Source organism: Numida meleagris, chromosome 32, assembly GCF_002078875.1.
Source record: "Numida meleagris isolate 19003 breed g44 Domestic line chromosome 32, NumMel1.0, whole genome shotgun sequence".
NCBI classification, from domain to species: domain Eukaryota; kingdom Metazoa; phylum Chordata; class Aves; order Galliformes; family Numididae; genus Numida; species Numida meleagris.
Window position 1 is genome coordinate 1178172 of NC_034437.1, and position 25840 is coordinate 1204011.

The window sequence follows — 25840 nt, forward strand, 5'->3', positions numbered from 1 at the left end:
AGATCATGTAACCATCAATCTAGTCCAACCATCAACAATGGGCAGAAGTGATTTTGCTCTCACCATGCTGAGCTCAGACATTTTCACTTTGTGTTTGAATTAACAGGGGAGGATTGTTGTCTGCATTTTAGGGGATGCAGTAACTCTTTGCCAGAGCACAGGTCCTTCACCAGACGAGAAAACTGCCATCATTGTTGCAATGTTCATGAACTGATTTGGGAGAGTTTCTGTTTTGCAAAGCTATTTGATGTTCAGTTGCTGTATTTATCCATTATTATTATTATTTCCTTTTTAAAAGGTACAATTAAATGGCAATCCCAGGCTTTCCAGCATCCGCCCATGGCTGTGAGACCCCCCACATCACCAGCAGCAATCAGACCCTCTGCAGATGGATTTATCCATGGAAAAACAGCATGAACCCGCATGGCGTTTCCCATTCCTCTGCTGAAATCAGCACTGCAGCTCAGCATCCCTCCCCATTTATTTCCTCTGTACCCATTCCTGCAGTGCTACCCTCCCTAAATCTGGTTCTGGGGGCTCCGACCCACCCCAGCACCCCATGGGGATCGTGCATGCTGCTGTGTGAGGGCTTTGAGAGAGCCAAAATGTTCAGGTTGGTTGGTTCAGGTGGCCCATTTTTTCTCCAAATTCCTTGAGTTTTAGGTAGATGGTAACCAGGATGCGCCCGCCTGACCCCCCGAGTATCCCATCTGCTCAGACCTATGGTTCCAAGATTAAATAAAGGAGTATATGAAAGACAAGTAGAACATATTTTGTTTAATTCTGCCCTGCTTGGATTGAAAACAGCACACCTCCAGTCCTCTCCATCAGCACCACGCCCCTTCAAAAGACACTGCAGCAGCTCAGCGAGACAAACAGATTTTATTGGGTTGCTTTCCCATCGTGGTCAGTGAACGACAGAGAAAACCCACAGCAGATGGGGCTGGGATGGTGGAACATGTCAATAGCAGCAACAGTTCAAGATGGGAACCACGAGACAGTGACAGAGAGTGACGGTATTCAGGTTTCACAGAATGAGCCCTAAATAAATTATTTTAAAAAATATAAATTAAAATTTGGAGCTGGGAAACAACACAGATTTGGTCGGATGTTTTCTTTTCCTCCTTGTTTTATTTACAACACCGAGCATTTCCAAACTAGATCATCTCTTGCAACAAAAATAAATTCAGTATCTCTGGAACAAAAATAATTTCTCTATTTCTACATGTAGCGTGGAAGAAGGGAGAATATACTGGGAGAAGAAAACAGAAGTGTCAGCACCAAACTTATTACCCTTTTACTTTCCTCCCACCCTTCTTCTCTTAGGGCTCTCCATAGGATTCATTTGGAATTCTTTTTTTTTTATCCTATGGGAGAGGGGAGCTTTGCTTTTTGCATCGCTGGTAGTAAGCCTTCCTCCTCCTCCTCCTCCTCCTCCTCACACCCCCAGTGCTTTCAAATCCCCCTACTGTAACAAAGCCGCCCTTGTGCATGGCCCCAGGAGCTGTTTTAAGGCACCAGAGATGAGGATGACACCCAGCACCCATCCTGCGTTGGGGGAATGGAGTTTGCTGCCAACCGAACCATCATTGTGCGTTGCAAGGAAGTGACATTAATCCCACACTGATTCCAGGGATACCTTTGGGAGGGTGCTCCCTGCCCTCTACATGGGTGTGTTAAATCCTCCCAAAAGCGTGGAATCATTAAGGTTGGAAAAGAGCTCTAAGATCATCAACTGCAACCCAGCCCCAACATGCCTGCTCATACAGAGCAATCTGTGCGTTGGTGGTGAGTAAATGGAGAGGCAGCAGCAGCACCAGGATCTGCAGCTGCAATTGCAATAATTGCATTATGAATGAGAACTCTGCTTCCTTTTTAGTAATAACTTAAAAATAAAATGAAAGAGAAAAGACTAGGCCTGCAAACAGGGGAAAAAATAGTTTGACATCTGGATGTTCATGCATCCTACGCCAGAGCAACCAACAACATTTGCCTTCAGGGTTGGGACTTTCCTGGTCCTCCAAGGGAGCGATGTCAGCTGTGGGATGCTGAGTGCATGCAGAAAACAATCCCACCCTCTGATCCCAGTTCCTGCTGGGGGGGACTGGAGTAGGGACCGACTTTCTGCTCATAAATAGAGGCAAACAGACAGAAAGCAGCTGTCCTGCAGCCAGAGGGTGAATAATTCCATGGTCGGGTCTGCACTGTTCTCATGCGATGAGAAAACCCAAGCTCTCTTCCTTCCTCCAACTCTATTCTATTTTCCCCTGTAAGAGCTAAACTCCTTTCTCTTTCACTGACAACCACCAGCCACCAAAGCGTGGTTTGCAAATACAACTACGTGGTTTTCTGCCCTGTTTGCTGATGCACTACCGACATCCTTACAGAGGATTGTTTTCTCCCACCCATTTATTAGCGTTCTGGGTTTGTCTGATGCATGGAAAGGTCGGACCAGTGGATGGGGCAGCAAATGGGATGAGGCGATGGCAGCAGCTCCAAGAGCCTGGAGCCACTTTGCATGGATGCAAACCACTGGGATTCTTTCTGGGTTCCCTTTCCTCCCAGACTCTGTGGCCACACAAGAGATTCCGTCTCTGGGGTGAGACCACAGCCCAATGGCTCCCAAAATCTGAGGAGCACATGGGTACCATCTCTGCTCAACAGCATCTTCCTAAAGGGCAGTAGGGAAAGCAAAATGGAAAAAACCTCTTTCTGCTTCCATAGAACCACAGAATGGTTGGGTTGGAAGGGACCTTGAAGATTGTTTATTTTCCTGCTGGTCCATGCCACCCTGAGAGGGAGAAGGCTCTTTGTATGGGGCGCAAAGAAAAATGAGCAGAATATCCTGGGGATGTAAAAGCAAGGAAAGCAATGGATGGGGCTGGCTGCTCCTGTGACCATATCATTTATTCAAAGCAGTGGGTTTTAAGAGTTTCCTTACATCAACTTACAGCCAGGGACAAAAAAGCGGCATTTCTGCCTTTTAGCATCCAAGCACCATAGAATGGTTTGGGTTGGAAGAGTCCTTAAAAGCCATAGAACCTCAGAACGGTTGGGTTGGAAGGGACCTCAAAGATCATAGAACCATAGGATTGTTGGGTTGGAAGAGTACTTAAAGACCATCTACTTCCAACCCCTGCCATGGGCACCTGCTGGATGGGCACCACAGCCTTCAAGCTGATTCTGGAGTTGATGCAAAAAAAATGATGGCAAAACTGGAACAAACACTTCTCCTTTCTCTCTGCACTTCCCACTACAAAGGACATCTCTCCCACACCAGTAAGAGATAGAAGTGAAGAGCAAATCTAAGCAAGGACCCCGAACCAAACCAAAAATCTGGCAGTGACGAAGAAGAAAGTGGAGAATGCATCAAATATAACAGAAAATTTTGTACATTCAGAGTTTATATTTGGACAGAAAAAGGGAAATGAGGGGAGATTAGAGATTAAAAAAAAACTAGATAGCACTGAATGACCAAGCGGTAGCTGTCCCTCTACCACCACAGACTGCGACAACACACACACACGCACGTACACACGGAGGCTGAGCGACACCGAGCTCCCACTGACAGCGAGGTGCACCTCAGATTGCTGGTCTAGAGATACTGAATGCCTGAAGCACACCAAGGATAACTGGAAACATCTTGAATGGCTTTAATGGGAGTCCTGCTACTTGGAGGAGAGAACCAGGGAGGGTGCGTGCTCGCTTCCTCCACCCAACATAGCTGCGCTGGCTCATCCCTGAGTCACGTTCTCGCTCCTCTCCTTCAAAGCCAAGACCCCTAAAGAGGACAGCTGAGGGGGAAAAAAGGAAAAAGAGGGAATCATAGAACCATAGAATCATTAAGGTTGGGAAAGACCTCTAAAATCATCCATCCTCCAATCTAAACCTCCCCTGGTGCTCGCTGCCTGCTGCCGCGGACCAATTCTTTGGCACCATGGCTTGCAGAGCAGCACGATCACATTCACCAGTAAACCCTTTTACCTTTTCCCTGCTCAGACTCAGAGTTTTTCTGCATTCATGGTGAGAGCCTTCCACACAGTTGTCTTTGACATTTCATCTGAGATGTTGATCTCAGAAGGGTCAGTCCTGCAATCATAGAACCAATCATTATGGTTGGAAAAGACCTCATAAGTCGTCAAGTCCAACTGTTGACCCATCCCCACCAAGCCCACTAACCATGTCCCTGAATAGAATCATAAAGCACTAAGGCTGAAAAAGACCTATAAGATCATCCAGTCCAACCCCAACCCATCCCTCCATGCCCACTGACCACGTCCTTGAATGCCACGTCTCCATGACTCTTGAACACCCCCAGGGATGGTAACTCCACCACCTCCCTGGGCAGTCTGTGCCAATGCATTACCACTTTTCTCAGTAAATATTTCAGGTAGCAATCAGCACAGTCACAGGAACCAAATACACTGAGTGCGTCAGCAACAAGAGGAACAGGGCAGAGGAGCACAGCACAAGCATGGATCTTTGCTGGTGATGAGTTTTGAGAGGCAAGCTGAAACTCCATGCAGTTTTCAGGCTGTCATGCAGCCCTGGCCTTTATCCATTGCTGGTGCATATCATGCCTGCCATTCCTCATTTCTACACATGTTGAGCTCCATTTGCTGCAGACTCATGGAGGATACATCTTTGGGGTGCCAAGAAGGAGCCATGCAGTCACTCTGCTCAGACCCAGAGCTCTGCAATCACCTCCCACAGCCCTGCCCCTACAACTGACTTTCACACCAGGCTGGCTGTTGATCTCTAAGGTGTGCCCAAGCAGAGCAAGTTGTGCCAAACCCCTGCAACATGCTCTTGCAAGGAGACCTGGCGCATGGTGGGGCTTTACCTGTCACTGTTGTTCTGCTTGGGGACACCCACGTAGCTCGTCTTCCCCAGGCTCAGCTGGACTGAGTTTGCAGCAGCAGCTTCCATCATCTGCTGAGACTCCTGCAGCAGAGGGGCAGATCACCTCTCTGTCTTTGAGCAAAAAACCCCACACAGCCATTGCATGCTGCCCCTCCTGGTCCTCGGCAGCTCTAGCACTGATGGAGCAGGAAGAAAACCTTTCACACCGAACATTTTGGGGGTTAAAAAACCCATTATGAGCAAATCTTTCCAATAATAATGATAAGAATAACAATAATAAACCAACTTTCTTTTACAAGGCATTTTAAAATTGTATGATTGTTCAAAAGTTAAGCTTATTGTATGTCTGTTCAAGTGATAATATAGGGTAAAAAATGGCTGTAATGTGAGATCCAGGCCATTGGGCTGTCTTTCTGTCTAATTCCAAACTCCCCACACCATCTAAAGACTAACTGATAGAAATTCCATAGCCACCAGGCACCCAGCAGCGTTACCTCTTCTTCTTTGGCTTCATTTTTGGCATCATCCAACCTTTTCTTCTTGCTTTCTGGCATGAGGTCATCCAGCCAGCTGAGCTCTCGCTTTGAGAAGCAGAAATCCAGGACTTTCCGGACAAAAACGATAGCCAAAACCTTCAGAAACAGAACCATAGGACGGTTGGGTTGGAACGGTCCTTCAAGATCTTAGAATCATAGGATGGTTAGGTTAGAAGGGTCCTTCAAGATCATAGGAAAAAAGTATGGTTGGGTTGGAAAGCTCCTTAAAGGTCATAGAACCAAGGAATGGTTGGGTTGGACAGGACCATAAAGGGAAGACGCAGTGAGACCAGAGGCATGGCTACACCCCACCCAATGCTGCAAGCATCTTGTAGAGAACCACCAACCATCATGGGGAAGACGATGGCCGCGCGGGATGCCTTGATGACCCAGAGCAGCACGAGGCAGGTGAGCTGCACCAGGGTGAAGAGGTGCACTTTGCGCAGTGGCACGTGTCGCAGGTAGATGAAGTCGGGCTGGTGCTTGGCCGGCATCCCAAACAACTTCAGGCGGTCGAAGAACTGCAAAACAATGGGGAGATGCCACCGTGGGACTGCAGGAAGTCGGTGGCCTTACTGAGACCTGTAGGGATTTACTGGGGCTCTCACAGTAAGTGTTGATCTCTTCTTACGGGAACGGTACCTATCTACCCCCACAGAGCTGTCACCAAATTGCAATTATCCCACATGATTCTATAATTAGCATTCCTTCACCTAGTGAATCCTCCAGCGACAACTTCCACGACTGGGAGATATTTCCTTCCACTTGCACCACATTCTCCCATTTTCGCATAACGAAGCACTGAGACCATAACACAGAGGGCACTGAACCCACCTGGTTCCTCCCAGCCCCGCAGAACCCCTGTGTCTCTACAACCTCCAAGCAAGAAGTTGGACTCCATAACCCTCATGGGTTCCTTCCAGCTTGGGATATTCCATGGTTTTGTATTTCCATCACTTGCATTTGAAGAGGCTTTTCCCTTTTCCCCTGCTACTGACTGCAAGACCATTTTTTTCCCCTTCTCCCAGTGAGATGAAGTATCAGGGAGCAGACATCTGCATGGTGTGACAGCCCATACCTGGATTCCTCTGAGCGACGATACACCCATGTAGAGAAAGACACCGTACAGCACAGGCATTGGTATAAACTGCAAAGGGAATAAATAAAGTCTTTGCATTTTCAGTTTTACCCCATCATTCTGCATAAAGTTGCCCAAAGCATTCCAGTTTCCACAGGGCTGGAGATGTGTCAAATTTAATCCATTAGACATTTTTTGCATGTGCATGTGAGTGAATGCTCTGCTTTAGGCAGAAATTTTGAGCGACTTTTCATCAAAATAATCCTATTTTCCAGAAAGATTGCAGGAAAATAGGTGATTTCACCCATGCTACCATATGCTACACTCTGTGATAGCAGGAAAACAGCTCTACATATTCCTGTGGCAACACACAGAGGCAGCGTGCCTGCCTTCAGCCTAGAGATGAGATTGCTTTGTGGGAGGAATGTGCATGGGATGACTGCAGCGTGTTTAGCCACCAGGAACAGCAGCTCTGAGGCACTGGAGAGCACACTGCAACCTGTGCACTTGCTGCCTGATGGAAAGAGAGCAGAGGTAGTGGTCTGAATGGGTGAGACTGCAGCCCAATAAACACAGATGGGTCCAAAAGACACCCAAAAAAAATGATGTGGCTTGATGCCCTCAAATATGCCCAGGTGGGGTCTGAAAGGCTGGAAAGTGTAAATGGGGCTGTTGCCATCATGGTCACACATCAAGGTTTGGGATCACCTCCTGTGCCCCTCAGACCTGGAGAGAAGGGACCACTTCTGTGCAGTCTCCAAAAACCCTCAAGGCTGTTGGGTGTTTTGTGTTTTCCTCCTACCTTTAACACAGCAGTCAAGAAGACGGAGCAGCCCATGAGCACAAAGATCATCAGTCCTGTGACCCTCTGCTCTCGTATCCCCAAAAATCTGGGTTGTTCTCCCGGCGCTGAGCAGCCTGACTCCAGCTTGAGGCTGTTCACGTGGGTGATGGAGAGGACAGTTGCAGCCACGAACCAGGGCAGCCCCATCACCGAGCACACCCCGAGCATCACGGCCACCATGAAGAGGTCCAGGTGGTACCCACATCCCTTCTGCAGAACGAGAAACAGAGCGTCCCACAGCCCAAGGGTAATGAGGCGAACTCGCATCTTGCTTGAGCTCAAGTCAAGTTTTTGAAAATGTAAAATAATTGGAAATAATTACAGATACACTCAGGCTTGCACAAGTTTTTCATGTGAAAATCTGGCAGGAGTTCAGACAAAGCAGACTTTAGGGTGTTTTTTTTCTATACAACTCCTAACTCTTAAAAAAACGCTGACTTTTTCCCATTTTTACAAAACACTCCCACCACTCGCAAGCAAGATGTGACTGGCAGATCTTCGGCACCGTGTCAAAACGATTCATTCCCCCAAATCTGCTGCTGACATTTTAAAACAAAAACACTCCTCTCTATATTGTTATGAAGTTAATTTGCTGCTCTGAAAGATTGCTTGTCCAGATTCCCCTCTTGTTTGCTCTCTGTGACATCGTTAATGCAGAGGAGCACCCTGCCAAGCAGAGTTGTTTTGTCCCAAACCAACACATTCTCATTTTTTGGGACTGGGGATGAATTCTCCTCTCACAGCCCCTTACCTTCAGCCTGTGCTCCTTCCTGTTCACGATGACGGCGGTGATCTGCTGGTCCATGAATATCAGGATGGTGCAGAGCAGAGCTGGGATGAGCGCAGCCAACACCGTCCACCACGGGTTGGGTCCTATGGGGTTCATGAGCCACCCACGGTCATCCCTGGTGGGCTGGGACAAAGCACCAACATCAGCATCACCTCCCAGTTTGGATTTTCACCTCCATCCCCACTTCGGAGCATCTCCAATGCTTTGTATCACCCTCTGCCACAGGGTTCAGCAGCACCGGTGTTCTCTTTGCAGGCACCCATAGATATTTCTTCTGTAGGTATCAAGTTTTAGGGTCATCTCATTTCCAGAGGGAAATGATACATTAGAAGTTGGAAGAGGAGAAGGTCACACCACTGGCATCTCCCCCAGACTCAGCCCTGTCCTGCCCCAGCATCACTATGGGTGATGTTCCCAGGGGCACAGGCATGGGGTGAAGCCATCTCTGTGCCAAAGCACCCCGTTACCTTGAACATATTGGGGACGTGGAGCTTCGGTGATGGGATCCCGATGAGGAAGTCAATGACCACCATGATAACAATGGTGAGGAAAACAGCAAAGTCACTTATCGTAGACCGGACCTGGGGCAAGAAACCAGTGATGAAAGAAAGGGTCATGGCAGACACAGGAGCAGCACAAGGTGAAAAAGCTTAGGGACGTGAACAACGTGAAGGCTGTTTAACAAAACCCCTCCACTCTGAAGACATGAGCTGAATCCTTTGGTTAGAAACTGCTGCTGCATTTGTCCCTGTGAGATCTGGTGTCAGATAGAAAAGAAAACAGCTTAATTAAGGGGAAAGGGATGTTTTAATTCTTTTTGTTTCAATTATTATTAAATATTTGGAAATAAACATCTGCCACTCACTGCTGAAATGGGAATAAGGCACTGAGGTATATTTGTTCCCTGTAAGGAAGAAATATCTCTTCTATGGCAGCTCCTCATCTGAACCAGCCTTCCCCTTGAGCACGCAATGGTGAGGCAAAAAAAATAACTTTGGAGGACCTGATTTCACAGACACATGCAATCATTTCACACTGCTCTGGGACAGGCCTTAAGGCAGGTGGGAAATGCTGAGACCACTGCTCTCACGGAAATGGTGTGGAAGCACACACTTACACCAATGGGGATCCCATCCAAACCAATGGAGATCCCATCTATGCCAATGGAAATCATGGCCTTCAAGGCTCTTCCATCAGCAGTTCTTGACCCAGTGGTGGCAAACACTCCAGTATTTGGGGCAATGAGTGTGGGGCCTGCTGCTGGCCCCAACCTTCTACCTACTCTGGTTGGGAAGTAGCGGCTCGTTTTAAACGTCTTCAGTGAGCTCGAGAGGACAAAGGTGGAGAAGAAGAGGATGCAGGACCAGAAGAGGACATTGGGTGTGTAAGGGCCATCGTGTCCACAGGCAGGTCCATGAAATTCTCCGTGCAAAAGTCGACATTCCTGGAGAAACAGAGCATGAGGACACAAAAGCGGTGCACGTGCCCAAAGGAAACAATGGGTATCTGGGGTGGGGTTGGGGGCTTGGTCCAAGTTGCATGACCTTGTGCCTGCTGCTGGCAGGGGAGATTTATATCTGAGGAGCAGCAGGAGCTTAACGAGTGACACATCAACAGATGGAGGGGAGAGGGAGAGATGGGTTGTGATGGGACACAGAGCCATGGCACGTCCTGCACTTGGGTTGCATGCAGCCACGGGGAATGAAACCCCCAAAGGGGATTCTGGAACCTCTTGGGGACAGAGCAAAGGGGGAAGAGGGAAGGAGGGCAGTGATCACCATGGTAGGAAAAGAGAGACAAAGCATTGTCTCCCAGGGCTCATCCTTGGCTGAGGTGGGGCAGAGATGTCCCTGAGATCCACAACATGCAGTGTTCTGCTCTCAGCACCGCAGTGCTCAGACACACGAATATACACACACTGAGAACTGCGGATACAAGCACACTCAGACACGCAAATACGTGCGCACTCAGACACGCAGACATATGCATGTAGGTGCAGACTGTGCTGAATAAGGAACCGGCCCTGGAGTCACTAAGGACCAATTAAAGAACCAATTACCACCTTCAGGCATGAACTTAAGACCTCCAACTCCTCCAGTGCTCTCACCACCACTGACCTTGCGCCCAGTCAGAAATACCGCCCTGCAGTGCGGGCAGGGGTGACAGCCATCACCACTGGGCTGGGAACACTGTGCACCCCTTCCCAGGATCACGGGTGGGAAGCACACACACTGCACTTCAGCAGTGATTTTGCACAGCGGTTTGAAGCACAACATCACCCAAAGGGCTTTGGCACTGCGTTGACGCCAAGAGGCACACAGGCACTTACGGACACGGTGAGGTTTTCCCAGGTGATGGCTGTAGGGTTGATATCATTGCTCTGCCAAAAGTGCAGCGTTTCGTTGGTGGGATGGGTCGGGGCCTCACATTTACAGCTGGGAGGAGAGAATCAAGGGGAAGGGAAGGAGGAGCGATGGAGGTGTAGCCCCAAGGTGCTGCCAGTGGGGTGTGCTAGGGGGAAAAACCTACTAGTAGAGGGTGAGGAGGTCGAGCTGGCTGTGCATGTGCACTGGGTAGGTCTCTCCCAGGCAGATGAGCTTCTCCAGAGCCTCGTAGATGAAGATGATGCAGATGAGGGCAGCGAAGGCTTCCTCAGTGAAGCGGGTGATGTAGCACACCAGGCAGCTGGCGTCCGTGGCCACAAGCACCATGCAGAGGAAGGCAGTCCACAGCCCGATGCACGTCCGCAGGGATAGGTAGGAGAGCGCGTAGTCCCTGCAGGACGCAGCAGAGCCACGGTTGGGAAACCCAATGGGTTTTCCTTCAGGGAAAATCCAGAGTGATGTAGGAATGTGCCAAGGAATGCAGTTTGCATGTACTACAGACAGCCGCGGGGCTGCAGGGTGTGGGCCCACAGATGGAGAGGCCAATAAGATAATTAGCATTATTTAACAGTGACGCGGTGTTAATATCTTGGAGGCTGATTGAGGTCAGGTCCTTGTAGGGGTGCACATTGTGCTCACCCATCACCCTATGCCACGACCAAAACCATTACATTTGGCGCCCAGCACCTGCTACCTGAATGATGTGAGTGATTAATTGCAGCAAGGGTGGCTAATCACTGTCATCACAGCCATCACAGCAGTGGGCTGTCATAGAAAATACGCGTTTTGCAAGAAAAGCTCCTACTTTCTCAACAAAATCGTCAAATCTCAAAATATTTCAGCAGAAGGGAGAATTGTTTGCCTGTTTGGGCAAAATGTATTTCTACTTTTGGAAAAAGCTTGGTTTTGTGCTGAGAGCAAAGCAAATCTTCCTTCCTGCTCCCAAAGCAGAGTGATTTGTCTCCTTTCCCTCGTGCATCCCACCTTGGACGTCTCTATCCATGTGATTTCTCCTCCTCCTGCTTTGTTTTACCCCTACAAACACTGCACAAACCCTCACATCCTGCAGGGACCAATTGCTTTGCGCCGTCACTGACGGAGGTAGGAGCATGCAGTGTGCAAGGCGCATGCCACAGAAGCCTACTCCAATTTTACAACCACCATTAAGAAAAATAACAGAAAAAAAATATCTTCTCAGCCTTCAGAAGGCTCCGTGCGGCCAACCTTACTTGCAGAACTTGTAGAGGATCTTCTCAAACACGAGGACAGGGCCGGTGCTGCCAAGGATGGTGAGAGGTTGGCCAGCGAAGAGGGAGTAGACAACGCCGGTCATGGATGCACCCAGCAGCGACTCCATGGCGCTCTGCCCAGGGAAGAGAGGAGCAATTAAATCATGTGGGTAAAGCATACATGGATAAAAGCAAAGTGAAAAAACACGTGAGCAAAGCATTAGTGTTAAAAAAAAAAAAAAAAAAAACAAATTTGCTGCAGCAAGTAGAAACTTAGGATCATTTAGGTTGGAAAAGACTTATGAGGTCATCAAGCCCAACTGCCAACTGAACCCAACGAGTCCCATCACCAAGCCATGTCCCGTAGTGCCACAGCCAGGCACACTCCCCCATCAGCCCACACTCACTATGTAGCCATCAGTTGCCTCTCCCAGAAGCCCCCCAAAGGTGATGACAGGGGACATGCAGGCGCAGTAGAGGAAGAGGAAGGATGCCAGGCACTGCAGACTCAGCGCATCCCGAAAGTCGCTCCAGAACCACGGTACTTTCCGCTTAATGTCCAGGATCAAACCTCCAAAGAGCCTGGAGGCGGGACAGGAAAAAAGACAGTGGTGGCAGAGCACAGAGAATTTCGTGCAACCATGGACATAGAGCAGCTTCCATCACTAAAAAGCAGTGTCCTTCTCCCATTTTACACAAAAAAAGAACTCCAACAAAGAAAAGGAGCTAACTTGACACCCCGTCATAGAACCATGGAACTGTAAAACCACAATATGGCTTGGGTTGGAAGAAACCCCAGAGATCATAGAACCACAGAATGGTTGTGTTGGAAGAGTCCTTAGAGATCATAGAGCCATGGGATGGCTGGGTTGGAAGGGTCCTTCAAGATAATAGAACCATGGGATGGCTGGGTTGGAAGGGTCCTTCAAGATCATAGAACCATGGGATGGTTAGGTTGGAAGGGTCCTTCAAGATCATAGAACCATAGGATGGTTGGGTTGGAAGGCTCCTCAAAGCCTCCCCAGCCCCACCCCCTGCCCTGGGCTGGTCCCACCCCTCCACCTGCCCAGAGCCCCACCTATTTCCTTGAGCTCCTCCAGGGATGGGGCACTCCCACTTCTCTGTGCAGCAGTGCCAGGGCCTCACCACTTTCTGGGTAAAGAATTTCCTCCCCACATCTCACTCAAATCTCCCCTTTTAATCTAAATAAGAATATTGAAGCTCCCACCTTCCCGTCCGCTCCAGTTCAGGGCCACTGTGTTTTTCAGGCTTTCTATGAGAAGCATTGTCATCCAGAGCTCCCGGCATCTTCCTTTTTTTCTGTACAAACAGCCATAAGACAAAGAGATGGATTTATTTGAAAGCCTCCCATCCACCCCCTCGCACCTCCCTCCACGGCAGCATCCACCTGCGAAGGGACGTTTTTGGGGGGCTCGATGCGGATCGATGGGTCCCACTCTCCTGGCGGCAGCACTGTGACTTGGTCCAGGAACTCATCGATGCCAGCCACCAGGTCGGCCCGATTCTTGGCTTTGTAGGCAACATCGTGGAAAACCTGCATGTAGGGGGCAACTGGTGAGGGGACAATTCTGCATTGGTGTTCTAACGAGCAAAATAAGCTCCCAGCTAAATGCAAGAGAGTTTTCCCCAAGTTTCCTCAAAAAGAAAAATCATTGTGCTGTGGGATTTAGGGTCGTCTCCTCTCATCCCTCACTCAGCTTAGAGGTTTTGTATGTTGGGGATTCCGGGGAGCAGGACAACATGCAGGATTGCAACCAGGGTGGGAATTAGGGCTCTGGGATAGAATCATAGAATAATTAAGGTTGGAAAAGACCACTACCATCCAGTCTAACTGTCAGCTCATCTCCACCATGCCCACTATATGGGGTGATGCAGACCCAGGTGTTGGCTTTGGGTGCAGAAAGAGGGTGGGTTATTTGGAGCTTCCAGCTCTCCAAATCTGCTTCCTTTCTACAGTGGAGTTGGGCCCAAATTCTCACTGCAATGGAGATGGGGAAAGAGGAAGAAACCCAAAAACGACCCTGAGATCTCTCTGATCTCATCACACCTCATCGGTCATGAGAGTGGCCATGGACCTGCCGATCTCGTGGTACTGATGGGCTTTTCCTTCTGGTCCCAACAACACAAACAGAAACCTGAGAGAGAAAAAATAAGAGAGAACAGGTCCTTGCTTAGGGAGTGCACTAGGAAATCCCGGCAGCTCCCAGCCCAGAGCACAGCCTGAGACTGGGCACACAGGCAATGGATTTTAAACTCATCAAAATCACCTTTGCCAACTGACTATTCAGGCTAAGTTTCATCAAAGTTGGCCAAAGCAGATTTTAATGTTTCGGTTGACGTTGATGCATTTTATAATTTTGGGGTTGACATTCATTACAGTTAGCCAATGCCTTTAGAAACCACAGAAAGGAAGGAAGAAACGAAGTTGGGGAATGAGAGATGGGGGAAATGCGCTTGCAGACTCGCTCCTGGTGGCCTCATTCTCTCGGGATGAATTTAGCCATGGTTTTTTGTTGTTATTTTTAAAGAAGAAATTTGTGCTCCTCCTTCTGACCTGGTTGGGATGGGGACTTCTGTCATGCCCGAGAGGAGAACGGCTGGGGTGAGGCGGGCAAAGGCCACGATGGGCTGCTGAAGGAAATCCAGCTCTCCCACCAGCACGTTTGCTGCTTCAGCCCCAGTGGGAATTTTCTTCATGAAGTGCAGCTCTGCCTGCACACAACAAATAAAGGGATTTTCAGGCACTTACCCCAAAGCGAAAGCCCACAGCACTCTGCTGTAGACACATGTGTAAGAGCAAAACCAGCCCTAAAGGCCTAAGAAAGCTATGGGATCTCACCTTGCTTAAATCCATGGGGCTGCTGTCGTGGCTCACCACATTTTTAGCTTCTACAGTGGTGGGAGGAGGATGGGGGATGAGCGTTTGGACTGGGAGGAGAAAGAAAGACTCAGAAGGACAGACAAGGAGCAATTGAGACTCATATGCTTGTGCAGGGCAAGTCTAACAGGGCCAAATCCTACAACAACCTTCACCTGGAGCCAAAGCTCTGCAGGAATCTTTGTCTGGTGTCAAACCCTACAGGAACCTCCATCTGGTGCTTAACCCTACAAGGAACATTCACCTGGTGCCAAACCCTACAGGACCCTTCACCCAGTGCTTAACCCTGCAAGGAACCTCCACCTGGTTCCAAACCCTACAGGAATCTTCTTGCTTGGCCCTATAGGACTCTTCACCTGGCTTGTCAGCAAAGGAGAGGACGATGGGGAGGAGGTTGTTTCTCTTCTTCTCATTCTGGTGGTGATGCTTCTTCAGAAGGACCTCCCGGACCTTCTCCCGCATGCTCTCATCAAACACAGTGGAGTGGTTCTGCTGGTCCAGGATCATATCTGAGGGTGGTAAAGGGACGTGAGACGAGAACCCCTGCAGAACCCAAGAGGAATGCAGCGCAGCTCAGCACCGGCACAGCTTTACTCCATGAGACTTCTTAATGCCATTGAGCTTTGCAACAAAAGCAAGAATTTTCTTTTGCTAAAAACCAGCGTCAAAGGGCTTGTTCATCACTCAACTATGATAATTATTTCTCCTTCTAAATAATGCAATTTCCTCGCCTGGTCTGGTCTTTCAGTATTACTCCAAATTATAAGCAACCCACAGCACAGACCTTCCCTGAGTTCCCTCCACCAAATGAGTGCAATTTGTTGAGAAATGTGCTGAGAATGGCTCTGACTCCACCACCTCCTGAAAGGGCTGAATGGAAACCACCATTCAACATTAATTTCTCCAAAGCTGCTTTTCCAATTAACTTCTATTATCTTCCCCTTCCCCTCACCTCGAAACACACTGCCTGGTCATCTGCCAGATAAACTCTGCCTTCAAGGCTCCCAAATCCTGAGTATTAAGGCAAAAGGGAAAAAAAAGAATGCGAGGAAATAGCTGGTAATAACTAATTTATTTAATGAGGCTCAGCTCTTATGCAGGCTGTGTTCATTTCTAAGAGGCTCAGCTCTATGCAAACTCCATGTTTCCGCAAGCAGACTGCTGAGCCCTGATGAAAATGCCTTTTTTTTGGCCTGAAAACATTCTCTAAGTTGTTTCTCCAGCCCCACAAGTGGCTTCCAGAAGGGTCCCATGTTGCAAGAAAGTGCTCAGCCTGCTGCCAAGCCAAGGCAAACCCCAACAAACCTTTGTGACACAAAAGTGCAATGGGATTTCTGGAAGATAGGGTGCGCTGGGGGTAAGGTTTGCAATGCATGGTCTGACCCCAACACCGAGCGGTACCTGCGATCTCCTCAGTGCTGTTGGCACACATGTCCAGCAGCACTGTGCCTTTGATGATGCAGTTTCTTAGCTCGAAGAGGCTGTGCAAGGAAAGTGTGGCCACATAGGGCTTGCTCCAGCGCTCGCCGCCGTCTTCCACATCCTCCTCAAACTTCAGCCACCTGTGGGCACCACTCGGGGTCAGCCCCATGGTGTTGCAGATGGCCCTGCTGCAGGGCTGCAGGAGGAGCTGGGATTTACCTTGCTGTCTCCTTCCATTCTGTGCCTTCGCCCTCTTTCACGTGGATCTCGTCCAGTTCAGTGAACAGGTCATGAGGGACGTGCTGCTCGTCCTCCTCAGTGCTGAGGATGAACTGCACCCGCTGAGACGGCGTGTCTGGGGGAGAACCACAGGCCCAAAGGCCCCGTGCACCACATTGGGAGCAGGTCAGCCATAAACACCCATCAAAGGCAAAGCTTGAGTTGGAAAAGACCTCTGAGATCACCAAGTGCAACCGTCAGCCCATCCCCACCATGCCCACTACCCATGTCCCTAAACAGAATCACAGAATCATTAAGGTTGGAAGAGACCTCTGAGATCGTGCAGCCCAATCCCAACCCATCCCACCATGCCCACTGACCATGTCCCCATGTGTCACAGCTCCACAGTTCTTGAACACCTCTGAGGATGGTGACCTCACCAGTTCCCTGGGCAGCCTGTGCTGATGCATCACCACTCTTTTGGAAAAAGAGTCCCTCTTCCAATCTCTCCCTGTCTCCTCCAATCTCTTCTACCTCCTCCAATAAATGTGACTTTCCCACACTGCCACTCCTAAAGACAGAATCCCCAAGATGAGCCTATGTATTTAATTGTCTGAAAAAAAAAACAAATCCCAAGAAGTTTGCAAACAGAGGCTCTTGCTCTAAATAATGCAGTTTTCCCCCAAAACAGCAGCTGGTTGGGCATCACATCAACACGAGAATCATAGAATCATTAAGTTTGGAAAAGACATCCATAAGATCACCAAGTCCAGCCACCAAGCCATCCCCACCATGCCCAATAACCATGTCCCTAAGTCCCCAAACTCCCCATCTCCAACTTTGCAAATAGAAGCCCTTGCTCAATAACACAGTTTTCACCCCATATAGCAGATATAGCCCTTGAGGCAGCCCCACAGACCTCGTCCACGGAACACCCCAACCCCAAAGCCCCTCATCCCCCAGACTCACAGTGATAGCCCTGCTCTTCTGGGGCTGCCTCCTTTGCCCGCTCACGCTTCCGATGCTTCTGGCTGCGGGGCCGGTGGTGCCGGTGGCTCTGCCTCATCAGGGGCATCTGCACGCCCACATACAGCGTCCGGTGACCTGTGGGAGAGCAGCACAATGACGCAGTTGATTTATTTTACTCAAGTTCTGCAACAACACCACAACAAAAAGCCATGGCTCTCAGTTCTTTAACAGTGCCCCTGAAGCACTGAACCTCTTCTCCAACTCAAGCTTTGCCTGGACAATGCTCAGAATTGCTCATTATGGAAGGGGATTATTTTTAAAATCTCTGTACAGCACAAGGTGGTGAGAGATGGTCAGATCAATCTCACAATAATGAGCTCCAGAACAATAAGAAAACAAAGAATTGCAGCCCTGTCTGCAGTTCTCATTCAGCCAGGAGCAGCCTCATTGAGAAAGGGAGCTGTGTTTGTGGAAGACAAGGAGGTTATCAGAGGCAGTCAGCATGGGTTCACCAAGGGAAAATCATGCCCTCCACCTGGGGAGGAATAAGGGCACGCATCAGTGCGGGTCAGGGACTGAGCTGCTGGAAAGGAGCTCTGCAGAGAAGGACCTGGAGGTCCTGGTGGCCAACAAGGTGACTGTGAGAGAGCAGTATGCCCTGGTGGCCAAGATGGCCAATGGTGTCCAACAGGTTGACCAAGAGTTGACCAAGGGTTGACCAAGGGTTGACCAACAGGGTGATCATGGGCCAGCAGGGTGCCCTGTTGGCCAATGGTTCCTTGGCCAATGGGGGGCACTGCACAGAGCGAGGCCAGCAGGGTGAGGGAGGTGCTCCCTGCACCGCTCTGCAATGGTGAGCTCCCAGCCGGAGCAGTGGGCCCAGTGCTGGTCTCACCAGTTCAAGGCAGACAGGGAACTGCTGGAAAGAGCCCCATGGAAGGTGCGGAGCTGGCGGGGGCCTGGAGCACCTCCTGGTGGGGACAGGCTGAGAGCCCAGGGCCTGCTCGGCTGGGGAAGAAAATGGGAGTGGGGGTCTGCACAGTGCTGATCAGTGTCTAAAGGGGGAACCCAGGAGGATGGAGCCGGGCTCTACTCGGTGGTGTCCAGCACCAGGACAAGGGGAACTGGGCACAGCCTGCAGCTCAGGGAGCTCCATCTGAGCAGGAGGAACCCAAAGGCTCCTTCCAGCCCCTATTGTTCTGGGATTCACCCTGCCCTCCTCCATTTAAAAAATGATAATGTGAAAATTGTGAAAAGAAGCGTGATTCTTGGTTAACAGGCACAGCAAGTTTTGCTGCAGTCTAACAGAATCATTAAGGTGGGAAAAGATCATGGAGTCCAAGCATAACAGGGCCTCACCTTCCAGCTCCTCCTTCTCATAGTGGATATTGACAACATTGCTCGTTCCTCCCTTGTCGACCACCGCCTCTTCATCAGGTCCCTGTTGGGCAAGGAGCAGGGTTACATTTTATTCTTGCTTTTCTATATAAATTGAGGCTGCCAGTATTTATTGCAGCGGGAGAGGGCAGCATGTGTTAGACCCCCTCAAAAAAAAAAAAAAAAACTTCTTTGATTTTGCAGCCCCTTGGCAACGTTCTAGAACTAAGAAATAAATAGAGATTTCAAGACTAGGGGGGAAATGCTCTTTACACCAGTCTGAAGATGCAGTGCGGCCGCGCTGGATGGAGATCCCTGCAGGGCTCGCTAGGTGGCACTTGGCCACAGGACGTGGCCACCACCAGCTCCAAAGGCAGCGACCTGCAAGGGCAGCTCCATCTCCAGCACCATGGGGTGCAGGCCGGCCTTGGTGCCTTCCATGGAAAACACAATTTTTCCCCTTGCAAAAGAGTTGATGCCTTCCTGGGCTGAGATACCGTCGCTGCATCAGGGGAGCATTTGTGCATCAAAAGCCAAAAATCCACTGCCACCATTCGTGTCTGCTCATGGACAGGAATTAACCCACAAGGACCACAGCGCTTTCACCGATGCAAAGAGAAACTGCGACCTCCGAATGAGCACCATTGAGTATCCCCTGGTTTCCAGATTATTCCTTCATGAAGGGCACAGGGGGATGACAAAGGGTTGGGAGTTGTGAATTCCCCTTCACCAGCCCCCACTGACATTGCAGCCACCAAACAATTGCGGGTTGTTCACACAGACGATAATGGTGCGCTTTTTGTTGGAGATTTGCACCCAAAATTCGTTCCTGAATCTACAGTTTGAAGAACAGCCGGAACTGGGGGAACCAGCAGGGCTGCTTTGTGAAACTCAGGAAGCATGAAGTTCACCATCCACTCGACAACAGCCCCACAGCCCAGTCTGTCATTTTCAACACACTCACGCACGCTGCCTGTTGCAGCAGTAACACTGCAGGAACCTTGAGGACGTACTCAAAAAATAAAATACCTGCTTGTGACTTAAGCCGCAGACACTAATGTGAAATTTGCCTTTTTTCCCCACAAATAGTGTTGGGATTGAACACACCACCTGCCAACACACAGCAGAGGTGCTTGGGAGGATGCTCAGCCCCTGGTCTGTGGTTATGTGTTGGGAAGGGGAACAGGGATCTCTCAACACCACTGCTCTCCGGATTGATATGTTGGACACGTGCTGCTCTTGGGGTTGACCTGATGCTCCCATGGCCAAAGCAGTGCTTATGGATCCCCTGTTTTCCCCCCTCCAGCCCATTTTAGCAGCAAATCCCCCCCCCCCCCCCCCCAGCCCAGATTTGTACAAAACAACCTCAGAAAAAGCACGGGATGAAAGCACAGAATAAAATCACTGCCAGCTTGCAAGCTTGGGTGCGCTGGGTGGGTATCTTTCAGAGTCAGAACAAAGGAAGCAATCAGCACCACTCTGCCCACCACGGACCATCTCTTCCAAGCATCACCTCTGGGTTTTGGTGCTGGGAGCCCTGGCCATGCTACCTGCAGCTTCTCCACAAGGGTTATCTTGTGGCCGCGCTCCGGCTCAGCCCCGTGTTGGACATCGCCTTTGGGGGCAGGTGAAGCCTCTGGGTCCAGCATGGGGCCACGCTCCTCTGAGACATCTGAGTAGATCCTGCACCCTCCAGCAGAGCTGTCCGCACCAGGAGGAACCCAGTGGCACCCCCAGTCCCAACCACACAAACACGGGTGGGTTTTCCGGAATCAGAATTCACGGGGCAGGGCCATGCAGTTAACTAAAGACACACACTTCAAAACTGGGAGATGCCCACCAGGACAATGTCCCCACCAACACAATGTCCTCACCAAAATGATAGTCCCACCATAATGATGGTCCCACCATAATGATGGTCCCACCAAAATGATGTCCCCACCAATATGATGGTCCCACCAACATGATGTCCCCACCAACATGATGCTCCCACCAACATGATGCTTCCACCAGACCATGCCCTCCAACCCCTGGGGCTGCTGCAAAATTCCAATCCCACATCCCACAAGAACTGAGGTCTCAGCCGAAATACTGCCGGAATTCCCACGGGATGAGGGATTTGGTTGAGCCAAGGATGTCGGTGCACAAAGCACTCCTGGTTGGAGCCCATCTGTTAACGGAGCTGAAAAATGGGGCAGCTGAAGGTCGTTTGGGCATTTAAAATCCAAGCTGCTGATGTGCAAGTGCGATGCAAACTGTTGGGAAAACCAATGTTATGGGATGGCACCAGGTTTTGTGGCAATGTCCTGTGAAAACTGAAGCATTTCAGGAAGGTCCTGCTTTGGCATGACTTCAGTTAGCCCCGGATCCTTATTAGTCAAACCCAGCCCTGGGGCAGCACTGAAGGTGGTGAAGGATTAAAAAAGCTTCTTCCAAATTTTAAAAGCAAGCAGCCTACTTCCAAATGGCAGAACTTCCTCCCAGGCGAGGACGCAGCGAAGCGGAGCCCCATGCAAAGGTTTCTTCTCCCTATACCCTCAGCTCTGCACCCCATATTGGTGAAACCACTGCCCCAGAACCCTCACAGAGCTCAAGAATGGGGGTCCCTCTGGAGAACCACCCACTTCCCTCTCCTCTCTTCCCCTGCGTTACATCCCGATCTGAGCTCATCCCTCCATGCTGCACGTTCCCCTCCTGCAATGTCCCCTCCTGCAATGAACTCAGAACGGAGGTGAAGCGCCGGCCCTGAAAGGTGACGCAGCTGTAAGACAACACGGCGAGGGAAGCTGACACCGAGCTCCGGTCAGCGCAAATCCCATCAGGATCCGAGCTCCAATCCCGCTGCTTTTGTATTATTGAGCATTCAGTGCAGCTATAGAAAATGGACACGGGGGCACCTCCCTGTGCCAAACCCACAGTCTGTTTGGGGTCTGAGCAGCACGTCGTCCCTTGCAGCATCGTGCAGTGGTGCCACCAAAGCAAATGGCCCCAAGAAAACACTCCGTCCCTTCGGGCACAGACCCTGAGAGGTTATTTCACTGGGAAAATGGGAAGATTTCATATTTTGCAGAAAACATCCAATCGTCACAATCAGGGAAAGGGGACTCCGAGCTTCATGGGTTTGTTTGTAGCCTTGGAGCAGCAGGAGCTGTTCTACATCACTGTTTGCTGAGCAAAAACTTCTCTTACATTTTCATGTTGCAAGAGGGATTTGTGGGTGCCCTGCCTCAGTTTCCCTACTTCAGTTTCCCTGCCTCAGTGCAGCTTCTCTAATTAAGAAAGCACCACGTGAGCCCCATCCCCACTGTCCCACCCCACACAAACAGAGATGGAGCAATGGGAGCACGGGGTCTGTGTGCATCCGTGAGTCAATGGGTTGGGATTAATCGCACCCAAATGGAATTAGTAAGGCTGATCTTGGGGTTCTTATGAGGTGTGGAGAGCTGCCTGCATGGAGCCAATCTGGGAAGGAGGCGGACAGGGTCTGGGAGCTGCCCCTGCTCAATCCCTGACCCTCCATCCCCATCTTCCCCTATTTCAGGGAAGGTGAATTCATTCCCATGCCCACATTTGGCACTGAGAGTGGCTCCTCCAGATGTGGGGGGGGCCCGGGGCTGCTGCGGGGTCCCATGGGGTTCATGGGGACCCGTGAGGGATACGGGGACCAATGGATGTATGTGGTCCCATGGAGGGTGCAGGAGGTCAGATGAGGTGCAGGAGCCCATGGAGGGTGAAGGGTCCTATGGCCATATGAGTTCCCACTGGAGGTTCATGGAGTCCCATGGAGGGTGCAGAGGTTGCCATGGGGGATCCAGGGGGTCCCACAGGAGGTGCAGGGGGTCCCATGGGGTGCAGGATCCCATGGAGGGTGCAGGGTCCAATGGATGTATGTTGTCCAGTGAGGAGTGCAGGGTTCCATGAGGGTGCAGGATCAAATTAATGGGGTTTCATGGGGTCGATGGGGTCCCATGGGGGTTGCTAGGCCCCATGGGGTGCTTGGTCCCATGGATGCTCAGTAGATGAGTGAAATGGGGCCAGGAGGTGCTCCCTGGGGACAGCCCAGACAGGATGATGCTAAAATGGGAGGGCACCCGACCCCTCCCAGGACTCTGTGTTGTGGGGCCTTTGTCCTCGCTCCAATGGGCTGCGGCCACACAAAGGGGACACATCCAGGTGTGGAGGGGGCAAGGGGGGCCCAGGGAGGCGACACCAGCCAGGGACACCCCCCCATACGCCCTTTGTGCCCCTCCCAGGCAGGCGCCTTCCCCCTCTCTTTGCATCCACCTTGCGCATCCCCCGGTGCTCCCCCCCACCCCCACCCCTCGGTCTTACAGCTGCCTCGCAGCCCCTTCTGCACCCTCATTTCAGAGCCTGCCCCCCTCCATTCGCTCCTGACACCCCACTTCACAGATGCCCTCCCCATTCCTTTCAAACACCGTGCACCCCCTCTGCAGACCAATTCCCCCCCCGCTTTGCAGACACTTTGCCTCCAACCTTGCAGACGCCCTGCATGTCCCCCCACCCTGTACCCCCCCGCCGCCAGAAATGCCGCAGTGAGCAGCCACGGAGCATCCTCCGGCCGCACCGGGTACTCCCCCGCTCCGTGCCCTCCCCACCTGGTAGCTGAGGATGCCATCGGGCTCGGTGCTGCCCGCGGGCATGGCTGGGCTGGGAGGGGGGCCGGGCTCCCCCCGGGGCTCGGGGCCAGGGGGGGCCGCAGCCGCTCGGCACCCCGATCCGCTCACATCGGCTCCACCATCTCCGGAGCGGGGACAGACCCCGCCCAGAGACGGGAGGGGGCGGGGGGAGGAGGCAGAGCCCGTAGCGGGGAGGCACTGGGGGTACGCTGGGGGCAGCGCAGAGCGACCCGGCCTGGTGACAGCCTCCCCTCGCCCCCTCCCCCTTCGGGGTCCCCCCGCATAAGTCCCCTTCGGCACGGCCCCGATGCTCCCCTGCATCGTCCCCCACGACCCCCACCATCATCATCCCTGCGTCTCTGTGCTGCCCCCAACAATCAGCCCACCAGCATCACTCCCTCTGTAGCATCACCCCCAATCTCCCCACAGCATCACCCCCTCTGTAGCATCACCTCCACCTTCAGCATCACCCCCACCTTCAGCATCACCTCAATTCCAGCCCAGCATCACCCCCTTTCTAGCATCACCCCTTCAGCATCGCCCCCTAATTCCCCTCCAGCATCACTCCCACCTCCGGCATAACCTCACCTCCAGCATCATCCCCACAGCATCACCCCGTAATTCCCCTCCAGCATCACTGCCATCTCCAGCATCACCAAAATTCTCCTCCAGCATCACCCCCTGAATCCTCTCCAGCATCATCCCCTTTTCAGTATTACCCTGGTCCCCTTCCAGCATCCCCCAAGCTCCCCCCAGAATCACCCCAAGACCACCTGCAAGCACCTCCTGACTTCCTTCCACCCTTACCCCCCCCTTTGGCCCTCCATCCTCACACCCAGCTCCTTGCTCCCTTCTGGCCTCCTTCAGCACCCTCCTCCCAACCTGCCACCCCCCAACAACCCCTGCATCCCCCAGGGACAGGACCAGTCCCCCCCCAGAGGCCCCACTTCCCCAGCAGAAAGTATTCAGAAACACAGGGGGGTGGCAGACACTTCCCCCTCCGGTGGGCACTTTGCAGAAGTGTTGGCAAAAACCTAAAAAACTGCTTTTCCCCGAATGGTTCGGGAACTTTATATCCTCCACGACCCCAAATGCAGTGTTTTCAAGGGAATCCAAGCCCTAAAAGATCCTTAAATCACGTCCAGGTCTCACCTCACTGCAGGGACGGCCCCGTTACCCCTTCTGCTGCCCCCTGCTTTATTTTTGGTGGCAAATCCTAAAGGCAAAAGCCCCTTCCCAAATCCCCAGCCCAAGACACTGCTCTCAGCCCTCACACATAATGCCCTGATGGCGATAATGCTCTGATGTTATTAACTGATTGGAAACGCCCTTTGCTCTGTGTCCCAGCTTCAGACTCCTTGAGCTCGTGTCCAGGATAAGGAAAACATTTATCTTCCATTAGTGGGAGATGTAAACAGAGGGTCGGTTATTAATTAACAGAGCCATGAGCAGTTTCCGACCATTGCTGGAAGTGCAGGTGTGCTCCCACTGTGGGTTGTGGGGAGGCAAACCCCTTCCCTGGGGTTGGGGGGCACTGGGCACAAGCGCAGGCACCACTGAGCTTCCTTCCTTCAAGAAATATTGCTATTGATGGAGGAAATTTAAATATTACACCACATTCCCCATTGGAGGTATTGCATTCCCCCCATGTTCGGTGGGGTCCTGGTTGCTTTCGGGTCCTGTAAAAATGTGATCATAATGTTTCTGATATTGGAGTGTGCGCGTGATTGTATATGGCCAGGACCTCCGTGTCCCCTTTTTCATCCCCACACTCCAGTACCCATCATTAAAAAAACCAACAACTGAATATTTCCCACTCCGATCCGGCTTCCAGCTGCAGTTCTGAAGTTTGGTTTCCATTGGGAAGTGGTGGCATCACCTTCCCCCAGCCCTGCTTTGAAACCAAGAGCCACGGGAGGATGTGCTGATCCCCGGCCCAATGCATGCACCCAGCAGCAAGAACTAAAGCAGGCGTAATTCTGCTTGATTGATTTTTCCAGTCCAGCCTTGATTTTTCCCATTTCTCCTTCCTGGAAACTGCCATCAGTCCACTGTGCCTTTCCAGAAATGACACCACCGCAGCCCCGGTGAGCGGGACCTGGGGAAAACAATAACACCGCCCACTCTGCAGCTAAAACAAACACCCTATACTTAAGGTTGTTTGGGAAGCAGAGGCATGCTCACGCCAATGGAAAGTGTGGGATTAAAAAAAGAAGCTCCTGTGTCACCATGGACCATCTGGCTGGGAGGGGGGTGACTAATTGCACCGTACGACGCAACATCTAAAAATATAATGAAGCACGTCGAGAAAGTTCATGCAGTGAAGTTTAGATGGTGGAACCTCTACAGCTCAGCCCCAGCCTGAGTCACCAGGGATGGAGCGCAGGCAGAGCATCATGCCAAAATTCGGGGTTCGGGTGACCCTGAACAAGCTCAAAGTGATTTGTCACAGAATCCCAAAACCTCCCCAGTGCAGAGCAGAGGGGAAGAGAGAATGTCTCTCATCCTGCAGGGCACGGTCTGTGCTGTGTTCCCCAGGGAACCATTGGCCTCCTTGGCCACTGGGGCACACCGCTGGCTCAAGGTCAATCTT

General features: G+C 51.2%; 1 protein-coding gene across 4 annotated transcripts; it reads right to left on the reverse strand.

Annotated features, from left to right (window-relative positions):
- SLC4A8 (solute carrier family 4 member 8) lies at positions 853-23376 on the reverse strand. 4 transcript variants are annotated; one of them, XM_021379229.1, is made up of 25 exons: positions 23227-23376; positions 18593-18674; positions 17234-17368; positions 16265-16400; positions 16025-16185; positions 14980-15132; positions 14585-14673; positions 14300-14457; positions 13793-13880; positions 13133-13279; positions 12953-13044; positions 12132-12306; positions 11725-11858; positions 10641-10886; positions 10441-10546; positions 9394-9555; positions 8579-8692; positions 8073-8234; positions 7280-7531; positions 6478-6546; positions 5747-5920; positions 5358-5495; positions 4844-4944; positions 3985-4089; positions 853-3794 (listed from the first exon to the last, which is right to left on the reverse strand). In XM_021379229.1, exons 1-24 carry the CDS (start codon positions 23269-23271, stop codon positions 4002-4004), a joined length of 3207 nt encoding a protein of 1068 aa, XP_021234904.1. In that variant the 5' UTR covers positions 23272-23376; the 3' UTR covers positions 853-3794; positions 3985-4001. The 4 variants fall into 4 exon arrangements, with proteins under 4 accessions (XP_021234904.1, XP_021234906.1, XP_021234907.1 ...); XM_021379231.1 differs by lacking the exon at positions 23227-23376 and adding an exon at positions 20161-20329; XM_021379232.1 differs by lacking the exon at positions 9394-9555.